The sequence below is a fragment of the Dipodomys ordii genome, unplaced genomic scaffold (assembly GCF_000151885.1).
Source record: "Dipodomys ordii isolate 6190 unplaced genomic scaffold, Dord_2.0 Scaffold68, whole genome shotgun sequence".
NCBI classification, from domain to species: Eukaryota; Metazoa; Chordata; class Mammalia; order Rodentia; family Heteromyidae; genus Dipodomys; species Dipodomys ordii.
This window is the reverse complement of record NW_012267284.1, coordinates 1,362,410-1,383,188: the sequence shown is the minus strand read 5'-3', so window position 1 is coordinate 1,383,188 and position 20,779 is coordinate 1,362,410. Positions and strand designations below refer to the sequence as shown.

Here is a 20,779-nt window from a genome sequence, read left to right as displayed (position 1 = left end):
GGAAGGAAGGAAGGAAGGAAGGAAGGAAGGAAGGAAGGAAGGAAGGAAGGAAGGAAGGAAGGAAAGTGTGGAATGTATCTCAAACATCTATGAGAAGTGAGCTTTTAGATTGGGCTTTTATGTGCCAGCAAATCCTTAAGACCCAGCTGACAGAGGGTCTTATAAATAAATGGGATTTATCTGCAGGAGTGCAGGGCTTGTCGGTGCACACACACACACACATACACATAAGTTTTTAAAATACACACGGGGTGGTGGTGGTGACATTGTCCAAATAGAAATGTACTCTTTTTTTGGGTGGGGGGTCTGGTCGTGGGGCCTGAACTCTGGGCCTGGGTGCTATCCCTCAGCTCTTCAGCTCAAGGCGAGCGCTCTACCATTTGAGCCACAGCGCCACTTCCAGCTTTTTTCTTTTTGCTTATGTGGTGCTGAGGAATCGAACCCAGGGCCTCACGCATGCAAGGCAAGTGCTCTACCACTGAGCCACCTTCCCAGCCCCTAGAAATGTACTCTTTAACTAACTTTGTACATCACCTTTATAATAACAATAAAAAATTTAAAAAAACACAGTAATCTAAAATAATACTGACCAATAAAGAAAACTCTTTGATCCAAAAAAAAAAAAATACACAGCAGGCCAGAATGGAACCACTTCCACACCCCAAAGCAGGTAGGAGGAAACAGAGAGAATGGTGGAAAGATTTCCAACTATTCCTTAGAGGGGACCAAGGTCACTCAACAAGGTCATGTGAGGGAAGGGCCCGAGGAGACTACCTGGAGAGACAAAGAAGGTCCTCCACAGCTTCTTGTCTCGGGTAACGTCCCGAATTTCCTTCGTCATATTGATCATCCTGCCGGCCACAGGAGGGACGCGGCGGAAGTCCAGGATCCTGGGGAGAAAATATCAGAGGGGGGGGGGGGAAGAATCTTTATTTTCCGTGGCTCACACCTGGCTGCGCTCAGCTGCAGCTAGAGAGCCGCACCCCTCCCGTCTTCATTTGGACCTGGCTTTGGAGGGTTGTGGCTCTACCTGAGTCCATTAGTACTAGAGAAAATGTACCCAGATGAAGGCACCCTCACCCCACACTTTCTGTTCTTGACGTCGGCCCTGCCAGGGCCTGGGGAACTAAAATATGCCCTCATTCTAGGGCTAAATTTAAAACGAAATTAGATTAACCCGTCTTAATGGAGCTCTTTCTGAACGGAACTGCACACACGGCCACTTTCTTAATTAAATGGGGATGCAGAGGGGCTTTTCTGCTGACTCAGGATGTCGCCATGGGCGATCACGGCTGGGCTGTGTGCAGAGGTGACCCAGGGGGAGGGGCAGAAGGATGAGTCACATGCCCAGGACCTGAGTCCCCAGGACCCTGCAAGTCAGTACTGCCCAGCATCCTGCCAGCTCTCTACTGAGAAGAGCCTCTGGAGTTTGCTGCTCTATTTTCTAGATGAGTTGACACAGCTATGATGCTGTGATTGGATGGGACTCTCTGTGGTCAGCTAGGAGGGTGTCCGGAGGACCAAGGGTGGTGTCTCTGGCCATGTACCCCTTGGAGCTGTCCCCAGGCTCATGAACAGCATAGAACCTGAGATGGTGTCAGGCAGCTGGACATCATTGCCTCCCGCAGAATTGACACTCTGCAACTCAATTCAAATTAAGTGTCTGGGTGTGGGTAGCTCACGCCTTTAATCCTAGTTACTCAGGAGGTTGAGCGTTAGAGGATTGAAGCTCAAAAAATCAGAAAAAAAAAAGTTGAGGCAGTGTAAGGCCCTGAGTTCAAATCCTGATGCTAGCTCAAAAATAATTTTTCACAGCAGTTGAGACTTCATCTTTTCTCCCTGCCTTCTCTCTCGCCCTCTTTTTTTTTTTTTCCTTTCCTTCTAACCACCCATCAGTTGCCGTCTGTCTGACTGGGATTATGAGGTGCCTTGAGGGCAGTGCTTACCTCTAATTAAGGACTTGGGGCTCTGGGGAAATTGTTCCCTCAGGGCCTCAGTGTTCCAGTCTGTAAGATGGGCTCGTGATGGATCTTTTCATCCATGCGTCTTAAGCACAGGGCTCAGAACAGAGACCCAAGCATGGAGAACAGCGACCGTGGTGACATGGCAGTGTTGATACTGGAGCCTGGGCCTGCTGGCTCCTTTCCAGGCCTGGTGCTGGGTGGCTCCTCCCCAGGAGGCGGATGGGAGGAGGGACTCACCTGTCCAGGTGGAAGGCTGCGATCTCTGCATTGTGTCTCTCGTAGTCTGAGAAATAGAAGAAGTCCGGTGGTGTCTCCTGCTCCCTTGTCTGCCTGGAGGAGAGGGGGCAGAGGTGGAGGGTTTTGTTACGTGGATGAACTCTGGTACAAGGATGCAGGCTGCCTTATGCTGCATGTAGTTCAGATGGGCTTCCGGGGCTGACGTACACTTCTGGAAATTCTGCTAACCAGTTCTCACAGACATTAAACATTAAATGATAGAGCCAGGCACCTAGATGGCTCACTCCTGTAACCCCAGCTACTCAGGAGGCTGAAATCTGAGGGCAGACAAATCCATGAGGCGCTTATCTCCAATTGACCAGCAAAAAGCCATTAGTGGAGCTGCGGCTCGCGTGGTAGAGCACCAACCTTGAGTGAAAAAAGTCAAGCCAAGGCTCTAGGTCCTGTGTGCAAGCCCCAGACAGAACCAGCATAAAATAAAACATGGAATTAAATGATACAAATATACAGCGAATGTGTTGCATTTATTTTCTTGAGCTGCTGGGAATGGAACCCAGGGCTCTGCAAATTCTAGGCGAGAGCCCTGCCACTGAACCACCTCTAAATAGATGAAATTAATTAAAAGTCACAAATATGCCAGGCCAATTGCTTATTAGTTGGTACATTTTACTATTATGGGATTGATAGCCTATTAACTACAGATGGAGATTCTGGTATTGAGCTAGCCTTGGCCCATGCTTAGTGACCTCCCAGAGTGGCTCAAAATCAGCTCTAGACAAAGTGTTTAAATTGTGGGGGTTGGGTAACTAAAAATCAGCACCTCAACCCCAGGGTGCTGGGTGTTAAGTATTTCTCAATCCATCAGCAGCCAGACCTATCTTCTATCGAAAGAGCAAAGGGCAGTGCTTGCCTCTGGGCCAAGAGATGTGTGGCCCTGGACAGACAGAAGTCTGGTTGCAGAGGGGTTCAGCCCTAAATCGGATCAGCTGTAGACTTCTCTGGGGTATGTGACCTGAGGGGCCAGGGCCAGCCTCCTGACTGGAGGCGGCAGCACCCCTCTCTGAAGCTATTCTTTCATCAGGCATCTGGCACTGAAGGTGCCTCAGTTTCCCTGCTCTCCTGTCCAGCTCCTGGATTGAGTCCTGACTACCTGTGGTTTCCTGTCCCATCTCCAGGCCCTCCACCCCCTGGTTTTCCTCAAGCCTTCCCTTTCCATGTGTGTGAACCCCAGGCACCACCCAGTATACGGGGTCCTCAGTAAGAGAAGTTGGGAGCTTGGCTAACAGAGCTCTCCGGATCCCCCTCCTGGAGTCTCAGCAGCGTACAACCACTTCATAAAGGCTCTGATAAGACCTGCAGCCACCGGTGTGCCTAGCCATTCATGGACCCAGAACTAGCTTTGATAGTCACATGTCACTGAGATCTGCACTTCGAGCAACTACGGTTTAGGGTTTAGATGACACTCATTTCCAAACCCAGCTGGAAGACAAACCCCATCACCTACCACCCCTGATGCCACAGCAGAGACACAGTACCTCCCCTTTGTCCTCCTTGGCTGGGAGCCAATGGGGATACTCGGTCACAGGTCCAGGGGCCCCTCAAAGACCCAGTGACTGGGTCAAGTTCAAGGCTACCTGGGGCTGTGGGAGGGGAGCCACGCCCCTAGGGGGTGAGGCGTGATGTCATCACCAGGCACCTGCTCCTCTGACTCACTCTGCCTGCCTCTCACCACCCAGGCTGCCGAGGACCTTGCTGGCCACAAGCAGCCGGCTTCTAGAGTCCCCGTTACCAGCAGGCAGTGTCCCCTTTCCTCCAGGAGTGAGTCCAGAGAGAAGCCCCCACAGAGGATCAACAACCACCCAGGGGGTACTTCTGGAAGGAAAGAAATGCAGCCATCATAACCGACCCACATTAAAAGAGAGAGATGCCAAGGTGAGGGACTTCCTCAGAGGCCCGAGAAGTGCTGGCGGCAGAGACGGGAGGCCCTATCCGTGCACCTGTCCCTATTTCTACAAGTTCACCTAGCAAGCCCGTGGGCTTGGTGTGTGCCATTGTTCCTGCCCTACCCTCAAGGGCCTTACAGGGCTCATGGAGGTTCTGCTGGCAGCAGGAGCTGCAGCTGGGCTTCTGGAAGATGATCCAGGTCTAGCGATAGGCCCTTCCTTTTGGAGGACAGGGTGTGGGAAGCCCTAGAGGGTTGTCGAGGCTTGGTCAGAATCTGTTTCGCCTTAGGGAAACTAGGCTGCCATTGCACTGTGCTTGCATCTACATCCCCAGCTAGAGTTTGCAGGCACGGACTGGTGCTGTCCTGCCTCAGGAAGATGATTTAGTGTTGCACATAGTTATAACCCGAGGTCAAGTCTTCTATGGCCTCTGCATTTCCCTCAGGGTGGAAGCCTCTTGACTTGGGGGACACTGGCATGGACCCCCGAACCCAGGGTGCAGCAGCCATGTTTGGGAGGAGTGACAGCACCTCCCATCCGTCCTCTGGCAGGGACACGGGGCCACGGCAGGTCAGGGTGGCTCTGAAAGGTCAACGTTGTTCTAAGCATCGAAGTGCCGAATATCTCAGGCTGAGGAAGATACGCATGCAAGGTTAAGGTCAGCCAAGGGGGCTGCCGTGAAGCCCTGTCAGCACGCACGGGTGACCGTGACAATGTGGAAATGCAGTCTCTCATCACCTGTCTGAGAACAGGGAAGTTTCCAGCATGAAATCCAGTCCTCCCAAGTCCCTGCCTCCATCTGCCACCAGCCAGCCAGGGCGGGAACTCTGGGAGGAATTTTCCCATCAGCGCTGGCTACCTGTCCAGGTGTGAAAGCACAGGCCTGGACTTCGCATTGGTGCCAGGAGGAGCCCTGTGCTGCCCTGTGCTGCCCATGTGTTTGGCCTTCAGCTTCTCTGGCTGGGTCCTTCGCTCCAGGTATGCAGAGGAGATCATCAAGCCTCTGAGTATCCAGTACCATCCCAAGGCCAAGGTCACTGGAGGTCACTGGAGTGACATGATCTAACATGGTGCGACACTTAATAGTGGTGGAGGATGGAGTGCAGCTGCACCTCAGCTGGTGGGGGGTCCCCCTTTCTTTAGGTGCCCCCTAAAACTGTGCTCTATGATCCGCCTAATATCACTCCAAGAATGGATTCCTCAGCTTTCCTGGGAGCAGTGTGGACAGTCGGATGTATGGGGACAGGCTGTTCCCGTGACTCCGTGGACACACATCTCCCCAAGACTCTGGCTTGAAAGTGTCTTGGCCTCATACGAGATCCCCTGTGAGGTGAGAGGCTGCTTTGGGGGCTGTTAAAGGCATAGTGCTGTCAGGTGTTGGTGGCTCCATGCCTGTAATCCTAGCTACTCAAGAGGCTGAGAGCTGAGGATCGTGGTTCGAAGCCAGCCCAGGCAGGAAAGTCTGTGAGACTATTGCCAACTAGCCAGCAAAAAGCTGGAAGTGGAAGTAGGTATGGGTCATGTGGTAGAGCACCAGCCTTGAACAAAAATCTAAGGGACAGTGCCCAGGACCTGAGTTCAAGCCCTAGTACCTCCCTCTCCCTTCTAGCAGAGAAGTGTTGACTTTGTACATTAGCTTGAGAGAGAGAGGGAGGGAGGGAGAGAGAGAGAGAGAGAGAGAGAGAGAGAGAGAGAGAGAGAGAGAGAGAGAGAGATTTGGTCCTGAGGCTTGAACTCATTGCCTGGGTACTGTCCCTTAGCTTTTTACTCAAGGCTGGAGCTCTACCACTTGACACACAGCTCCACTTTCAGCTTCTTGACTGGTTAATTGGAGATTAAGAGTCTTGTGGACTTTTCTGCCCAGGCTGGCTTCGAACTATGATTCGCAAAGCTCAGCCTCCTGAATAGCTAGGATTACAAGTATGAGCCATAGAGGTATGAGCCACCAGCGCCAGTTTTATCATGGTTTTTATATATGGGAAAGCAAATCACTGTGGCTCAAACGAAGCATGTCAGACTGCTGTCTTCAGCCCATGGCTCCGGAGCTCTGCGGGTTGAACAGTGGCCATTGTGCCCAGCTTGGAAGGAAATATTGGCTTCTCATAAAGCCAGAACACCGGTTCCACTGGATTTTGGTTGGGTTAAAGCAGAAAAAGGGATATAATTAAGACATGATTTCCGGGCTTCAAGCTTCCTTGATCTCCATGTGGGCATGGTGCTCCCAGGACGATCTCATGCACCCAGAAGTGCTCCAATCCAAACACAGCCCTCCCAGACTCCAGCATTCTGGGATTTCCTGGTGTGCTTATTTTCTTTGGATTCCCTCATGCTGGGGCAGGCATGGCTCCCTGGGGGCTTTGGCTTGCAACTTTAGCAAGAGCAGTTCACTTTAGCGGGATCTCTCCTGACAACTTTCTGGGGGGACCAGTGGATCTCACCTCACCTGGGGCACAGGCACTAGAAGTTTGCTTGTGTGAGCTCTGCCTACAACCTTGATTTCAAGCACTTATTCCATCCCCAGCCTAGCCCAGCCCTGAATGGGCTAACCTGGAACTTTGCATGGTGGTGGATGCATTGTTCTGCACCATGTTTTATAGTTGCATGTGATCAAAGCCATGAACCCAGCTTTAAGACTTCACTTCCTAATGCTTCCCACCCCTACCCTATACCTATACCTTCCTCCTGCTTCTTTAGGCCCCTCTGGAGGCATCAACTCTTTTTTTAAAAAAAATTGTGGGAGGAATCTCTGCCCTGAATCTCAGCCCTCCAGTGAAGGAATTTACTGCCCTCATTGCTCTCTTCCTGGGCAGACAGGATCACGTCCACAGACACACAGAGAGGGCATTTTAGGGCTATGGTTTCCTCTAGGCTCTGCTAGTGACCAGCTGTGTAATGCCCCCTCCCCCACCATCCCTGAGCCCCAACCCTATGAGGGGTAGGGGCCAAAAACAGCTGCCACTTTTGAGCAGGGGACTACTGAACAGGTGCTCAGGGTGTGTTGGAGTTAGACCCACGTGTTCAGACTCGACATCCACTGCATATTAAGGAGGCCAGACTGCCTCTGAGTCCACGCTTTTCCTGATCAAAAAGCAGCAGACGGGCTGGGAAGGTGGCTCAGCGGTAGAGCGCTTGCCTTGCATGCATGAGGCCCTGGGTTTGATTCCTCAGTACCACATAAGCAGAAAAAGCTGGAAGTGGTGCTGTGGCTCACTAGCTTTGAGCTGAAGGGCTGAGGGACAGCACCCAGGCCCAGAAAAAAAAGCAGCAGAGCTGGGCACTGTGGCTCATAGCTGTAATCCTAGCTTCTGGAGAGGTAAGATCTGAGATCAAGGTTTGGAGCCAGCCGAGGCAAAAAGTATGTGAGACCCTTTTGTCTCCAATTAACCAGAGAAAAGTCAGAAGTGGAGGTTTGGCTCAAGTGGTAGAGTGCTGGCCTTGAGTGAAAAAGCTAAGAGACAATGCCCAGGCCCTGAGTTCAAGCCCGAGACCAGCGCGCGCGCACGCGCGCACGCACACACACACACACACACACACACACACACAAGGCAGACCTGAGTTCAAGCCCGAGATCAGCACACACACACACACACACACGCACACACGCACACACACACACACAAGGCAGACCCAGTAGCATTCACTGAGTGTCCATTCAAGGCTGGGCCAGGATAAGGGGTGGCTAAGCTCAGTTCTGACTACCCACTATAGTCACACATACGTGTGCAATCACACATACACACGCTGCATGTGCACTGATACGTGACTGTACCCCTACTTCCACAGAGCAGAGCCAGCAGGTAGACCCTGAAAGAAGGGTTAGGATCCAGCTCTACTGATTTCTCCAGGTATATGTGTGTGGGGGTAGTGGTGGTGGTGGTGGGAACAGGAATCGAGCTAGTGGCCAGCTAGGATGGTAGTCTGGTATTCCCTCCACCCAGTCCCACACCAACCCCTCAGTTACAAACGGAGCCTCTAAGCCTGGCTGCAACAGAGCAAGTTGCCTACTTGACAAGAGCAAGCTCCACAAATCCAGTCACCAAAACAACCCACCAGGCAGCTCCCTCCCGATCATGCTATCGGAGTATAATCTGGAGATAGCTATACCCTGGCTATGGGCCAGGCTGCTGCCCAGTCCACCAGGTACAGGACGAAAAGCTCCAGGCAGGATGGCCCAGCCCAGGGCTGTATGCAAGCAGGAGCAGGAGATAGCTACAGACAAATTTAACACTCGAGTGTGTGTGCGCACGTGCGCGCGTGTGTACACCAATCCTGAGGCTTGAACTCAGAGCCTAGGCTGTGTCCCTGAGCTTTTTCTCCTCAAGGTTGGTGCGCCACCACTTGAGCCACAGCGCCACTTCCAGCTGTTTTTGGTGGCTCACTGGAGATAAGAATCTCATGGACACTTTTTTTTTTTTTGCCCAGGTTGGCTTTGAACTGAGAGCTTCCCATCTCAGCCTCCTAAGTAGCTAGGATTACAGGTGTGAGCCACTGATACTGGGCTAATTTAACATTTTTAAAGATCACCTCACCCCCCATCCCCAAAGGCCACCCATTCCCACCCTGGGGGACTGCATCACCCCGAGGGTTGTCTGCATGCATGGCACAGGCCAGCTCCCCCTCCCCCCAGCTACCCTCTTCCCCTGGCATCTGCTACACTGGGCACATTGTTTGCTAGGTTCAAGGGGAAAGGCCTGGGGACAGGAGTGTTCTGTCCTCAGGATTCTGGGCACAGCCAAGGGACTGCTGCAACTGAGCCGTGGTGAGCGGGGCCAGTGTGGGGGGGGGGAGGGAGGCTCAGCCTAGCTGCAGCCCCAGCCCTTCCCCTCCATCCCCACTCTCACCTCCTCAGGCCTGGGGACAAGTCAGCTGATCACCCTACACGTGCAGAGGCCCTGGTGCTAAACAATAAGTATGCCTTCCTGCCCATGGTCTGGCCCCTTCTCCCTCACCCTGCCCGGATCTCTGAGCAGGTCACACACCTGCAGTCCAGGTGGCTCTGAGCCCTGTAGCTCCAGGAGTCTCCACACTTCCTTGAGGCCTCTCTGACCTGGTCCAGGACAGTTCCTGCTTCCGTATCCCTGAGTTCTGAGAACTACCGCCACCCTTCACAGAAGTGGGTGGCAGTCCTGGGCCCTTGGAAGCCAGCCACACACAGCCTGTGGGGTCCCCTGCTATGTACCCCAGCAGGGGATTCTCTCCATCCACATGGCCCTCTCCTGAAGGTCTCAGGTGCTGCAGGGACCTTGTTTCTGATGCCTCCTGACACACCCCATAGCCACTCACACCCGGACCCCTGGTGCCTGACTACCAAAAACCCAACCTCAGCTCTGTGGCTGCTTTGAGGACCCCCATGAAGACCCCATAAAGAGTGTTTATTAGTGGTCTTTGGCCTCAGTTTCCCTTTCTGCATGATAGAAGAACATGAGGATCCTAAAGGGTCCCGGCTGGAGGTGAGGGGAAGGGAGTAAGAAGCTGACCCCAGCTGCTGCCCAGGAGACCTAAATTGCTCTGCATCAGTCTGTGCTCCACCCTGCTTTCCCGATGCTCCTCCCTTGGGGAGTGGGAAGCATTTTTCCTAGATCCCAGGATGTATATGCAGAGGGCAGCAAAGGGGCAAGGTACCCCCACCTCTCTTGCTGAGAACCTTGGCTCTGGAGAGGTAGGTCTCCCCACAAAAAGGGAGGGAGAGATGGAGGGAAGGAGGGAGGGAAAGAGGAAAGAAGGGAGGGAGGGGAGAGAGGAGGGAGGAAGGGAAATGAGAAAGGGAGAAAGGAAGGGAAGGATGGAGGGAAGGAGAGGAGGGAGGGAAGGAGAGAGGAGGGGAAGAAGGGAGGGAGGAAAAGCGTGACCCATTACAAATGAGGCCAGGCCCATCCCCAGGCCTTGCAGCTCAGAGTCTTGGAGCTGGACTTCAGCAAGCTCCCCCCAAGTCTATGCTACCATAGCCACAGCCACTGCTGTGGACACATCTCTGTGGCTCTGGCCCCCGCGGGGTCCATGATACCATGAGGCGTCCTGACTTAAATGCATGCACCACCATCCCTTCACAATCTCCAGGAGCCAGGAGGAGCAAAGCAGTCCCGGATCTCCCAGGCCTTGCTGCCTGCTGCCCCTGTTCTGTCGCCTAGGATACACATGGGAGCTGGCATGTGGAGAATCACAGACTGCCCAGGACGGAAGCAGCTGGAAAGCAAGGGCCCATGGATGGGAGGGGGCCAGTCCCTCTGAGTGAATGCCCTGTTGTGCAGCTCACCTTCCAGGTGTCCTAGTCTCTAATCCAGGTTGTCACTTGGGGAGTTTGGAAAGTAGACACGTTCTATTCCTGCTCTGTGCCTGCCTCCTGATATACAAGGTGTCAGGCCTGTCACTGATCCACTCTGGGCACAGAATGCCCCCGGAGGCTCCCCATCCACCAGGGACAGTGTGGACTGAGGGTGTGCAGGGTGGTGACAGCCCCCTGGCCATGCCCCGTGCTGACGTCACACTGGCCAGCGATCTGTTGAAGCAGCTTTGAGATCTGCCTTGTGTGTGTGTGCGTGTGTGTGTGCACACGTGCGTGTGTGCGCACGCATTCCAGTATAAGGACTTGAACTCAGGGTCTGAGTGCTGTCTTTTAGCTTTTTTGTTCAAGGCTGGCACTCTAACACTTGAGCCACAACTCCACTTTCTGAGTTTTTATGGTAGTTAATTGGAAATAAGGATCTCATGGACTTTCCTGCCCCAGGCTGACCTCGAACCTCGATCTTCAGATAGAGATCTACTGAGTAACTAGGATTACAGGCATGGGCCACAGGCACCTGGCTGAGATCTGCCTTTTGAGCAATGTAGGAGGGAAGCTCTGGTAGCTCCTCCAGGGAGCTGTCCTGTGCCCAGTACCATGGGCCTCAGGCTGGGAATCCTTGGGCAGATGTCCAGACCAAGTTTTCTGGTAAAACCTCAGGTAGAGGTGGCACTGAAGCCTCTCTAGGGTAGGACAAGGTAGGGAAGATTAGGGTAGGGTAGGAGAGGAGGGGAGGAGAAGGGACAGGAAAGGAGAGGAGGGGAAGGGATAAGAGGAGAGGGGAAGGGAAAGGAGAGCTAGAGGCCACGCAGAGGGAAGGAGTGGTTAAGATCTCCGCCCCAATAGGGCCAGGGTGGGTGCAGGATTCCTTCCCTGGCCCCTGACAACTCCATACAGCCACTGACCTCCCTCTTACTGTGGTCCCTGGCAGCCAAAAAGAGGCCTAGAGGGCATAGATCTCTGAGCTGTGTCCTGGGTAGGAGGCAACTGGGCCAGGCAGTTGAGTGAAGCAACCAGGGGCATCTCTGGGGCATCTGGTGACACACCTGTGACACTATCCACAACTTTGTGTGTTTGTGTGTGTGTGTCCGAGGTGGGGGGAGTTCTCAGGCACTTTCTTTCAGCTGAGGCTTCTAGGTATACTTTGGAAAAGTACTGGACCTGTCTCATCAACCAGGGGATGGACTTGGTGACCTCCACTGTCAGGTGCACTCAGGTGTGGAGGGCAGAAGAGGGCGTGGCCTCCTCTCCCCCATCTGGGGAGTTGTTCTCAGATGCTTGCTTGGCTGGGCACCTGAACCATGTTTCCTGGGACAGAAGAGTCCTGCTCCAAGCACCCTGGATACCCAGGACCCAAAGTCACGCCATATCCTCCCCAGCCTGCTCAGGCTACAGGAGATGGAGGGAGAAAAACCAGGTGAACCCCTCACACTCTGTAAGCTGGGTCCAGATGGGGGTTTTACAGAGGCCACCAGGCATCTGGCCAGCTCTGCCAGCACCACCTCTCAGCCCAGACCAGCTGCCTGTGCCCAAGCAGAAGGGCAGAGGCCACTCTCGCCTGCCAGGCTGGCCTCAGGTTCAGCGAGGGAGATCCAGCTGTGCTTTACTGGTTGCGGGAGAAGGAAAGCACCAAGTTCACAGGAGGAAGTAGGGGGGAAAAAGAGTGAAATAACTATCTGGAATCCCCATTCGAGATAGGGAGCCTTTGTCCTGAAAGCTGGCTTTACATGTGGTCACCAAGCCCTCCACACATGGTCCCTGAGCTGTAGGTAAGAGTTTGAGAGGGGTGGGTCGCAGAATTGGGGCAGGTAGAGGAATTTGAGTGGGCAGGGAAGGGGGAGGGTGCTGGTTGGTGGGAGAGGGGCTGTATAAAGAACTGGGGTACGTATGGGACTCCAGTATTCTCCCGCCATGGCTGAAATGTACCTCAGTTTTTGTTAGCCTGATAATAGTTCCCTTATCTTCAACACCCTGGGAAGAAACAAGTGACCTGTGGTCCATCTTCCCTGTGGTCCATCCTTCCTGTAGTCCTTCCTTCCCATGGTCTATCCTTCCTGTGGTCCATCCTCCCTGTGGCCCATCTTCCACTCAGGTGGCTCTTGGGGCTTCCCTGGGCACTGGGGCTGTACTGATGGGCGCTTCAGGATGGGGGCGCTGTAGTAGCCCCTCCTTGGAGAAGGGCTCTGGCTTCCACAGCCCCCTTCCATGGGGAGGGGCTGGGCTCTTACTGAACCTGGGATCCTGAAAGGCAGCTCGGAGCAGGAGGAGCCTTGAACACATATCTTCTGTTCTTTGTACTCTACTTACTCAGTTGTTCCGGAAGCTGATCCATTCTGGGCAGACACAGGGCTCTCTCCACTTCCAGCTCACTGCATCTGTCACTGACCCCAGGTACTTACCAACACCCGGGCTGCTACTCAGAATGGCTCCCACACACCCACAGTCTTCCATCTGCAGCAAATGCTTCTCCCATTAAACAGGAGTGGACACAGGTTGCTACAAAACCACCTCTGTCTTTCACTGTGAGCCAGCCCTGTGCTATACACATTTAGGTTTTCTAGGAACTCCAAGACATTTAGCCTACAGATGAGACACAGCCAGTCTGAGAGGACATAGATCATGCCATTTGCTTGGGTCCAAGAAGGTCTGCTACTTCTTAGCTGGAAGCCACAGGATATCCTGGGGATGGCCTCTGGTGGCATCGGTGGGATACTGGGTGAGGACAGGGTCCCAGCTCCCACCTTCTCCAGCTGACAAGGGAGCTGTCAGAGGTGCCCCCCAAAATAGGGGTGGCTTCAGAGGTCACCTCAAATGGGGCAGAGGTGGGCTGTCCTCCCTCTTCCAGCTGACCATGGCCAGGCAGGAAGAAGGTAGCTAGATCATGGAGGTGAGCCAGATGCTTGCAGGGCCACGGTGTCCCCCATTCGGTGAATGAGAACCATGGCAGAAGCCACCATTCGCCAATTCTGGGAACACTTGCCCTATGGTGTTTCCTGGGCTCAGCTATCCCAGTAGAGCATGATCACATATGGGAAACTGAGGCCTGGAGAGAGTAGGCACCTCTCTGGACACCTGCAGGATGCACTATAGGAAAAATGATGGGAGTTTCTCAGGCAGTAGAAGAAAAAGCTACTAGAAAAAAAAATGCCACATAAAGGAGGAGCCGTGGAAGGGAAGAGACACTGGATCTGCTCAGTCAGATTTGCTCACAGTTGGTGCCCCAGAATCTGGACCCTTCCCCCGCCCCCCAGCCACACTTGCTTCCCACAGAGAGGTGTCTCCAACCAAGCAGCGCCCAGAGGCCGCCTGAATCAGCCCAGGATATACTACTATGTACTCCTGGACCTCTCCAGGACCTTCCTTCCAGGGGACACACTGACAACACGGACCCCAACTGCCCCAATCCTCCCATCTCAGCCGAGTAGCGACAGCAGAGAACCTTCTACAGAGCAGACTCTATGCCTTCAGATCTACAAGCCACCTGCCTGGCCGCATCCCCTCATCCATGCAAGCTTGAACTGTGGCCTCTCCTGGCCCAGGTATGAGGATACAGAAAGTCTATCTCTAAGTTCCTGGGGTGGCTTCAGCAGAGATGCACACGCCAGTGGTTAAAGATGACAGAAATACATCTTGTTTCAGTCCTGGAAGCCTGAAGTACGTGGCAAATTGTGACAGAACCATGTTACCACTAGGGGGCTCCATGAGGGCGCTTCCTGACTCTTCTAGAGGCTCCAAGTGTTCTTGGCTCCCGGCCCCATCTTTCTATTCTTACCTCTGTCTTCACCTGGTGTCTCCTGTGCATGTGTCACATCCCCCTCAGATTCCCCCTTCTATGGACACACAGTTGCATTTAGAGCCTGGACAACCAAGTGCTTCCCCGACCCCCCACCATCTCAAAATCCCTCAAGTAGCTGAGCACCCATGGCTCACACCTGTCATCTCTGCTACTCAGGGAGCTGAGATTGCAGGATTTGAGATTCAAAACTAGCTGGGTCAGAAAAGTCCATGAGACTCTTATCTCCAATTAACTAGCAAAAAAAGCCATGCTATAGGTATGGCTCAAGTGGTAGAACACCAGCCATGAGCCAGCAAGCAAGCTGAGCCAGTAGCAGGCACTGAGCTCAAACCATAGCCAAGAGAAATCTTTTTTTTGGGGGGGGGGCGTCGGTCGTGGTGCCTGAACTCTGGGCTTGGGTCCCTCAGCTCTTCAGCTCAAGGCTAGCACTCTACCACTTGAGCCACAGCACCACTTCCGGCTTTTTTCTTTTTGCTTCTGTGGTGCTGAGGAATCGAACCCAGGGCCTCATGCATGCAAGGTAACCACTCTTGACCACTGAGCCACCTTCCTAGCCCCGCCAAGAGAAATCTTGAATGCAATCACATCTCCAAAGATAAATTTTCCTGCTTGGAAATCTGGTGAGCTTTACAGGTTCCTATATTTTGGGGTTCCCCCACCCCCAGGGTTAATCTCAAGGAAACAAAACCCTAGAGAAAACAGAAGCTTCGCTTTTCCTCTCCCAGAGCTAGGCGGTTCCCTGACTCATCAAATGAAAGCCCTAAAGGCAAAAATTAAGACTTTCTGTCTTGGGTAATCTTCCCATCACTCACGCAGGAGAAAACAGCCACCTTGTCATTAACGAGATATATTAAGCTGTTTAATATCAGGTTTTTGGCAGGGTGGATGTTCTGGGAGGTGAGGGGGCTTCTCCCTGGCAGGTGCTCAGCGTGGTCTCTAGTCCTGTAGTGCCAGAGATGAGACACTTGGAGCTAAATCTGGTTCAGACCCCGCAGGGGATCCATCATGTACTGGCTTCTCTTACTCAGAGCCTGGGGGGGGGGTACCTCCTTCAGTTCTCATGTCTTTAAGCTGGGGTACAATCACAACAGCCCATCAGGAATGGCCTGGCGGGCTCAGCCATGGAGACTTCTTCCTCACTACACTCCTCTCCCATTTGGGGAGCAGGTCATGGGGAACTGTAACTGAGGAAAGAAGGGGGTCCTAGGAAGGTCAGGAAGGTCAGCCATGTGTCTGGAGCATTCTTACATCATCTAGAACCTTCTGCCCCAAACTCCCCCAGAAATTTGAGTCCTCGTGGGAAGGGGAGAGATAAAACATGTCTGTAAGAGGGATGTAAGGGTTGGGGGACAGCCTGCTAGTTGGCCCTGTCCTTACCCCATCACCCACAGGAGCCTCCAGAGTGGAGGATCAGCCTCTGAGAGTTGGCCTTGTGCTGATCTATGACACTGGCTCCGGGGCCAGTTCTCTGCACAGCTGGGAGGTGTCCTCGGTGGGGTCAGGGACTTGAGCCTTTACGGTCAGCAGAGACCCTTTGAGCTTTTGCAGGAAATCTACTTCTCCAGGGCCCAGGGAGCTGGAGGTACCATGCCAAGGCTGTGCCCAGGGAGCAGAATGTTTTCCTACTTCTGGAGCCTCAGGAGAACCACACAGGGGTGGGCACGGGCCTGCCAACTAACTGGTAGGTAATGTTACCCAGGCAAGACCTAGGCACCCAGTCCTGACTCAGCTTCCTTGTGGCCTCTGTATAGCATCTTATGCAGCCAGAAATTCAGAATCAAGCAGTCAGATGATCAGTGGGATCCTACAAGCTGACTTGATGTGTCCCTTTCTCCTTCCCTGTGGTCTTTGGGAATTGGGCCTTGGCCTTTCACAGCTGAACACAGAGTGGCGGGGAGAGGTCAATTTAGTGAGAGCAGCTTAAAAGTGAGTTAAACATTTAAAACTAAGGAAAGTCTGAATTCACTTCCACTTAAAAATAATTGTAGTTGGACACCAGTGGCTGATGCTTATAATCCCAGCTACACATGAGATCTGAGGATCGAAGGTCAAAGCCAGCCTGGGCATGAAAATCTAAGAGACTCTGGTCTCTAATCAACCAGCAAAAAAACTAGCAGTGGAGGTGTGGCTTAAGTGATAGAGCTCTGGCCTTGAGTGAAAAAGCTCAGAGACAGCGTCCAGACTGAGTTCAAGCCCCAAAAGTGGCACAAAAATAAAAAACCTGTGATGGGGTAAAATTTTGATTTAGGCTCCTCAAAAAACTAAATTTAGAATACCTGATGACCCAGCAATCCCACTCCTGAGTATTTATTCAATAGACCACAAACAAAGCCACAAAGTAAAGCCACCAGCACAACCAAGTTCATTGTAGCACTATTCACTATTGCCAAGATATGGAATCAGCTCAGATGCCCCTCAATGGATGAATGGATCATGAAAATGCAGTATATATATATATATATATATATATATATATATATATGAATTTTACTCATTCGTACAATTTGTAAGGAAATGGAAAGACCTGGAAAAATTATGTTATGTAAAATATAAGTCAGACCATGGTTTCCCTCATTTCTGGTAGATAGAATGTACCTATAAACATGTAAGTATACACACTGGGTGGTATGAAAGTGGCTACAAATGAATTGACTGAAGTATAACAGCCTCTATAGAGAGATCAAATAGTATATATTTCTTCAAGAAAGACTAGGTCAAAGCCCAGCAAAATCAGTACAAGGAAATGGGTACATGCAGGTGGGGGGAGGGTAGGGACAAGGGCAGAGGGGTAGATGAATGAAAGAGGAAAGGGAGGGAGAATGCAGACAAGAATTCACTGTATGTGGAAAAATGAACTTTACAATTTTGGTGGGGGTGGGGGGTAGGGAGGCTGGGGGAGTGGGAGATGGGAGGGATGGGAAGGGGAAACAAAGGAGGAGGCAACAATGCTTGATAAGAAATGTACTTATTATCTTGCTCATGTAATTGTAACCCCTCTGTATGGTATTTTCACAATAAAAAATGTTTAAAAAGAATTCACTGTATATACCATAAAATTAAGAAAAGTGGTCTGGGACTGTGGCTTAATGGTAGAGGGCTCACCTAGCATGCATGAAGCCCTGGGTTTGATTCCTCAGTACCACATACACAGAAAAAGCCAGAAGTGGCACTGCAGCTCAAGTGGCAGAGTGCTAGCCTTGAGCAAAAGAAGCTCAGGGACAGTGCCCAGATCCTGAGTTCAAGCCCCAGGACTGGCCAAAAATAAATAAATAAATAAGAAAAGTAAGGGAAGGGATGGATGGGTCTAAAGAGGGTGAGAATGTTAAGGAGTGACACTGATCAAGATGCATTGTATTCATAAACTGCTTTGTTATATGGCACCTCCTTTGTTCAACTATGTAAAGGTAATTTTTAAGAAGTTTAAAAGGCTAGAGAGTGTGAATCTTATGTATTTATGTTTTTATTAGGCCTGTACTAGGCTTCAACTCATGTCCTTGTTTGCTCAACTGGCACTCAGCACCTGAGTCATGGCCCCTGCCTGGATTTTTGCTAGGTAAATGGAGATACAATCTTGAGGACCTTTCTGACTGGGCTAGCTTTGAACAGTGATCCTCCACAACACATCCTCCTGAGTAGTTAGGATTATAGGTGTGAAGACTCCAGCCCTGGCTCAGACTTACTGTATTTAAAAACAAACAAACAAAAAAGACTTTTTCCTGCTGCTCATCTGGGATTCTCAGCCATGGCTAAGAAGGTATGAGGTATAGGTAAATGTTCTCTCCCATGACCCAGAAATATGGGTGCCTGTTTCTCTCTGGCTCTATGGTACCTCATTTTATTTTAAAGTAATAAAAAGATGAGATTACACCTAAGTCTGGGATTATATATTTAATACAAGGTTACTGCCATCATTTTAATCTTCTCTCCTAGGAGCCCTGAACCTTTACAAAAATATCAATAGGAGAAATACACTAAATTCAGAGAGAGGAGCTTTGTGCTTCTGCCTGCTCTCTGAGCTGTGAAAGATCTGAACTGAAAGATTTGCTAGATATCCTTTAGGGATATTAAAAAACAAAACAAAACACAGAAGCAAAACAAGCAGACGATCTAAATGCTTTCGAATGCGATTCCCTGATTTCCTCTCTCAGAACTGGGGGTGGGGGTGGGGTGGGGAATCAAGATCATATTTTCTTTCCCCTCCTAGATGGTTAGAAGTGCGGCCTCCATACAAGCAGACTCGCTAGTGACTGTAACAATCAGAGAAAAACACAGGAGGAGGTGTGGATAATGGTTGACTTCGATTTTCCACTAAAGGGGTCTCGTTTTTAGGAGCCCCCAGGAAATAAATGCTCCCAGGAAGGTGGGATGGGAGGCTGGAGTGCTTGGGTTATTTTTGTTCAGCCCCAGCAGCTCTGAATGCAGCCTTAGTTTCCCCACGGTGCACTGGGGCTCAGCAGGTGTACCCTAGGGCTGTTTCCTGGGTATGACTGCTTAATTTATTCTGCTGCTGCTGCTGTGTAATGGTTCATAATTCCCTTTCCCTTTTCTCGTGTGCCTGTGTGTGCCTGTGTGTGTGTGTGTGTGTGTGTGTGTGTGTGTGTGTGTGCTGGGACTTGAACTCAGTTCCTTTACCTTTTTTGCCCACAGCTGGCACTCTACCACTTGAGCCACACCTCCACTTCTGGCTTTTTGCTAGTCCATTAGAGATAAAGAGTGTCACTGGCTTTCCTGTCCAAGCTGGCTTCAGACCTCGATCCTCCCTCCGATCTCAGACTCCTGAGGGGCTAGGATTACAGACACGAGCCACCAGCACCTGTACCCACTCTCAGGTCTTTCTTTCCTGACCTTCTACTTCCTGCACCAGCATGGAAGAACTGGCTCATTTCTCCAGGGCTCATGGCCCTGGTGGGAGGTCTGGAATGATCTGCCTGAGGCTCTTAAGACAGCCTTCAGTGCCAGGCCGCTCTGAACTCTGAGTCCCTCCAGCCCTGTGGTCAGTGCCATGGACAGGGCTTGGCCTCTCCTGAGAACGCTCTGGTCCCCAGGCAGCTAGGCCCAGAGCTCAGCAGGAAGCAGATTATATCACAGCATGGGCCCTGGCACACTAGACCAGACATCAGCATGGCCCCCAGGCTCTGCACAACCTCCAGGCCTCCCCTCCATCCCTACGTTCCAGCCATCCGATGATCCCACTGCTAATGTCCTTGTACAATTCTGAAAATGATGCGCCCTCCCCTCAGTGTCTCCCTGGGTCAACTCCTCTTCATCTGCTAAAGCCTAGATAGGAAGAACCACACAGTTCCTCTTCTTGCCCATAGGCTGTTCTGGGTGCTGTGTCCCACACAGCCTTGCCACCAATACCTCCTGGCCCACTTGCTCAGGCTAGTACGTTGTATGTGCTATGGCTCTTGGTGGGTGCCAGAGAAATGCCACAGAAAACAAAAGGGCTGCCACAGCCCTGACTTCTCATCCGAGGTACCACCTGTCTCTGCTCAGAGCAACAGGGATCTCTCCCAGAAGCAGCCAAATCATGCCAGGCCTATTGCCATGCTATGGAAGTTCTTTTGACTCCTGATTGCTGCCTGGTTTGATGCTGTAGCTCAGGCTGCAGCGTAAATACTAAGGTCAGGGCTAGAGTGGGTGCTTTTGTGTGTAGCAGAGGAGGAACCAATGGGCACTGCTGGAATGACCTTGCTTGTCCCTGAACCCATTTCCACCCATGTCCTCCCTGCAAAGGCTTCCTTCCTCTCTGACTTCCCCCATGTGTCTGTTCACGTGTCCACTGCTTGTCTTCAACTGTGGCTGATGCATGCTTCATGAAAGGTATGTGTGTGTGTGTGTGTGTGTGTGTGTGTATGTGTGTGTGCGTGCACACACATATAAGCACTGCTTAGTGTGGACTCAGGAGTGAGCTGGATGGATGGAATTGCCAGATAGGGGCTGGACACACAAGGGAGAATGGATTTGGCTTTGAGACAAGGACTTGATCACCAAGATTCACAAGGGACACCTTTCCCACAGGGCAGGGAGCCAGCATCCAGTGACTCTAAGTGTGTGAGACCCCCAGCAGCCCCGAGGGCCGGAGGGGTCCGGGACCCTCTCTGCCCAGTACACCAGGATCTGACTAAGGGGTCCTGGTTTGGTGGCCCCTCCTCCTCCACCACCAGGGAGAAGGTGCCATCACAGCCAGCAGCAGGGTGGGGAGCAGGCTGGGAGGTGGACCCAGCCCAGTGTGGGCACAAAAGGGTCCTTGTCCACTGTTGGTCAGGCCCAGGCCTGGGCTGGCTCCGTACCCACAGCTAGGGGTTGGGCAATCTGTTTGCCTTCAGGGCCTGGTGAGGGCATGGCACAGGGAAAACATGAATTATTTATGAGCCCAACAGCAAATCCTTGGAAATTCCGAACCTCGCCCTCTGTTTCTCAGAACCCGTGGTCTGTGGTGCCTGTGCCTAGAAGGTCCCTGCTGGGGCACCCTTAGACACACTACCCAGCCCCTCCCCCCAACAGAGTGCTGCTGTTCACCCCAAGACCACACAGGGCTCTCCTGTTTACCCCAGAA

At 52.0% G+C, this 20,779-nt stretch overlaps 1 protein-coding gene across 1 annotated transcript in view; it reads right to left on the bottom strand.

Moving 5' to 3' along the window:
• Positions 1-20,779, bottom strand: part of Fam20c (family with sequence similarity 20, member C) — a 49,082-nt gene that overhangs the window by 9,381 nt on the left and 18,922 nt on the right. The window contains exons 4-5 of the mRNA XM_013023559.1: positions 2,202-2,294; positions 775-890 (exon numbers count right to left, since the gene is read on the bottom strand). Of these exons, the coding sequence (XP_012879013.1) occupies positions 775-890; positions 2,202-2,294 (209 nt within the window). The remainder of the gene's footprint in view (positions 1-774; positions 891-2,201; positions 2,295-20,779) is intronic.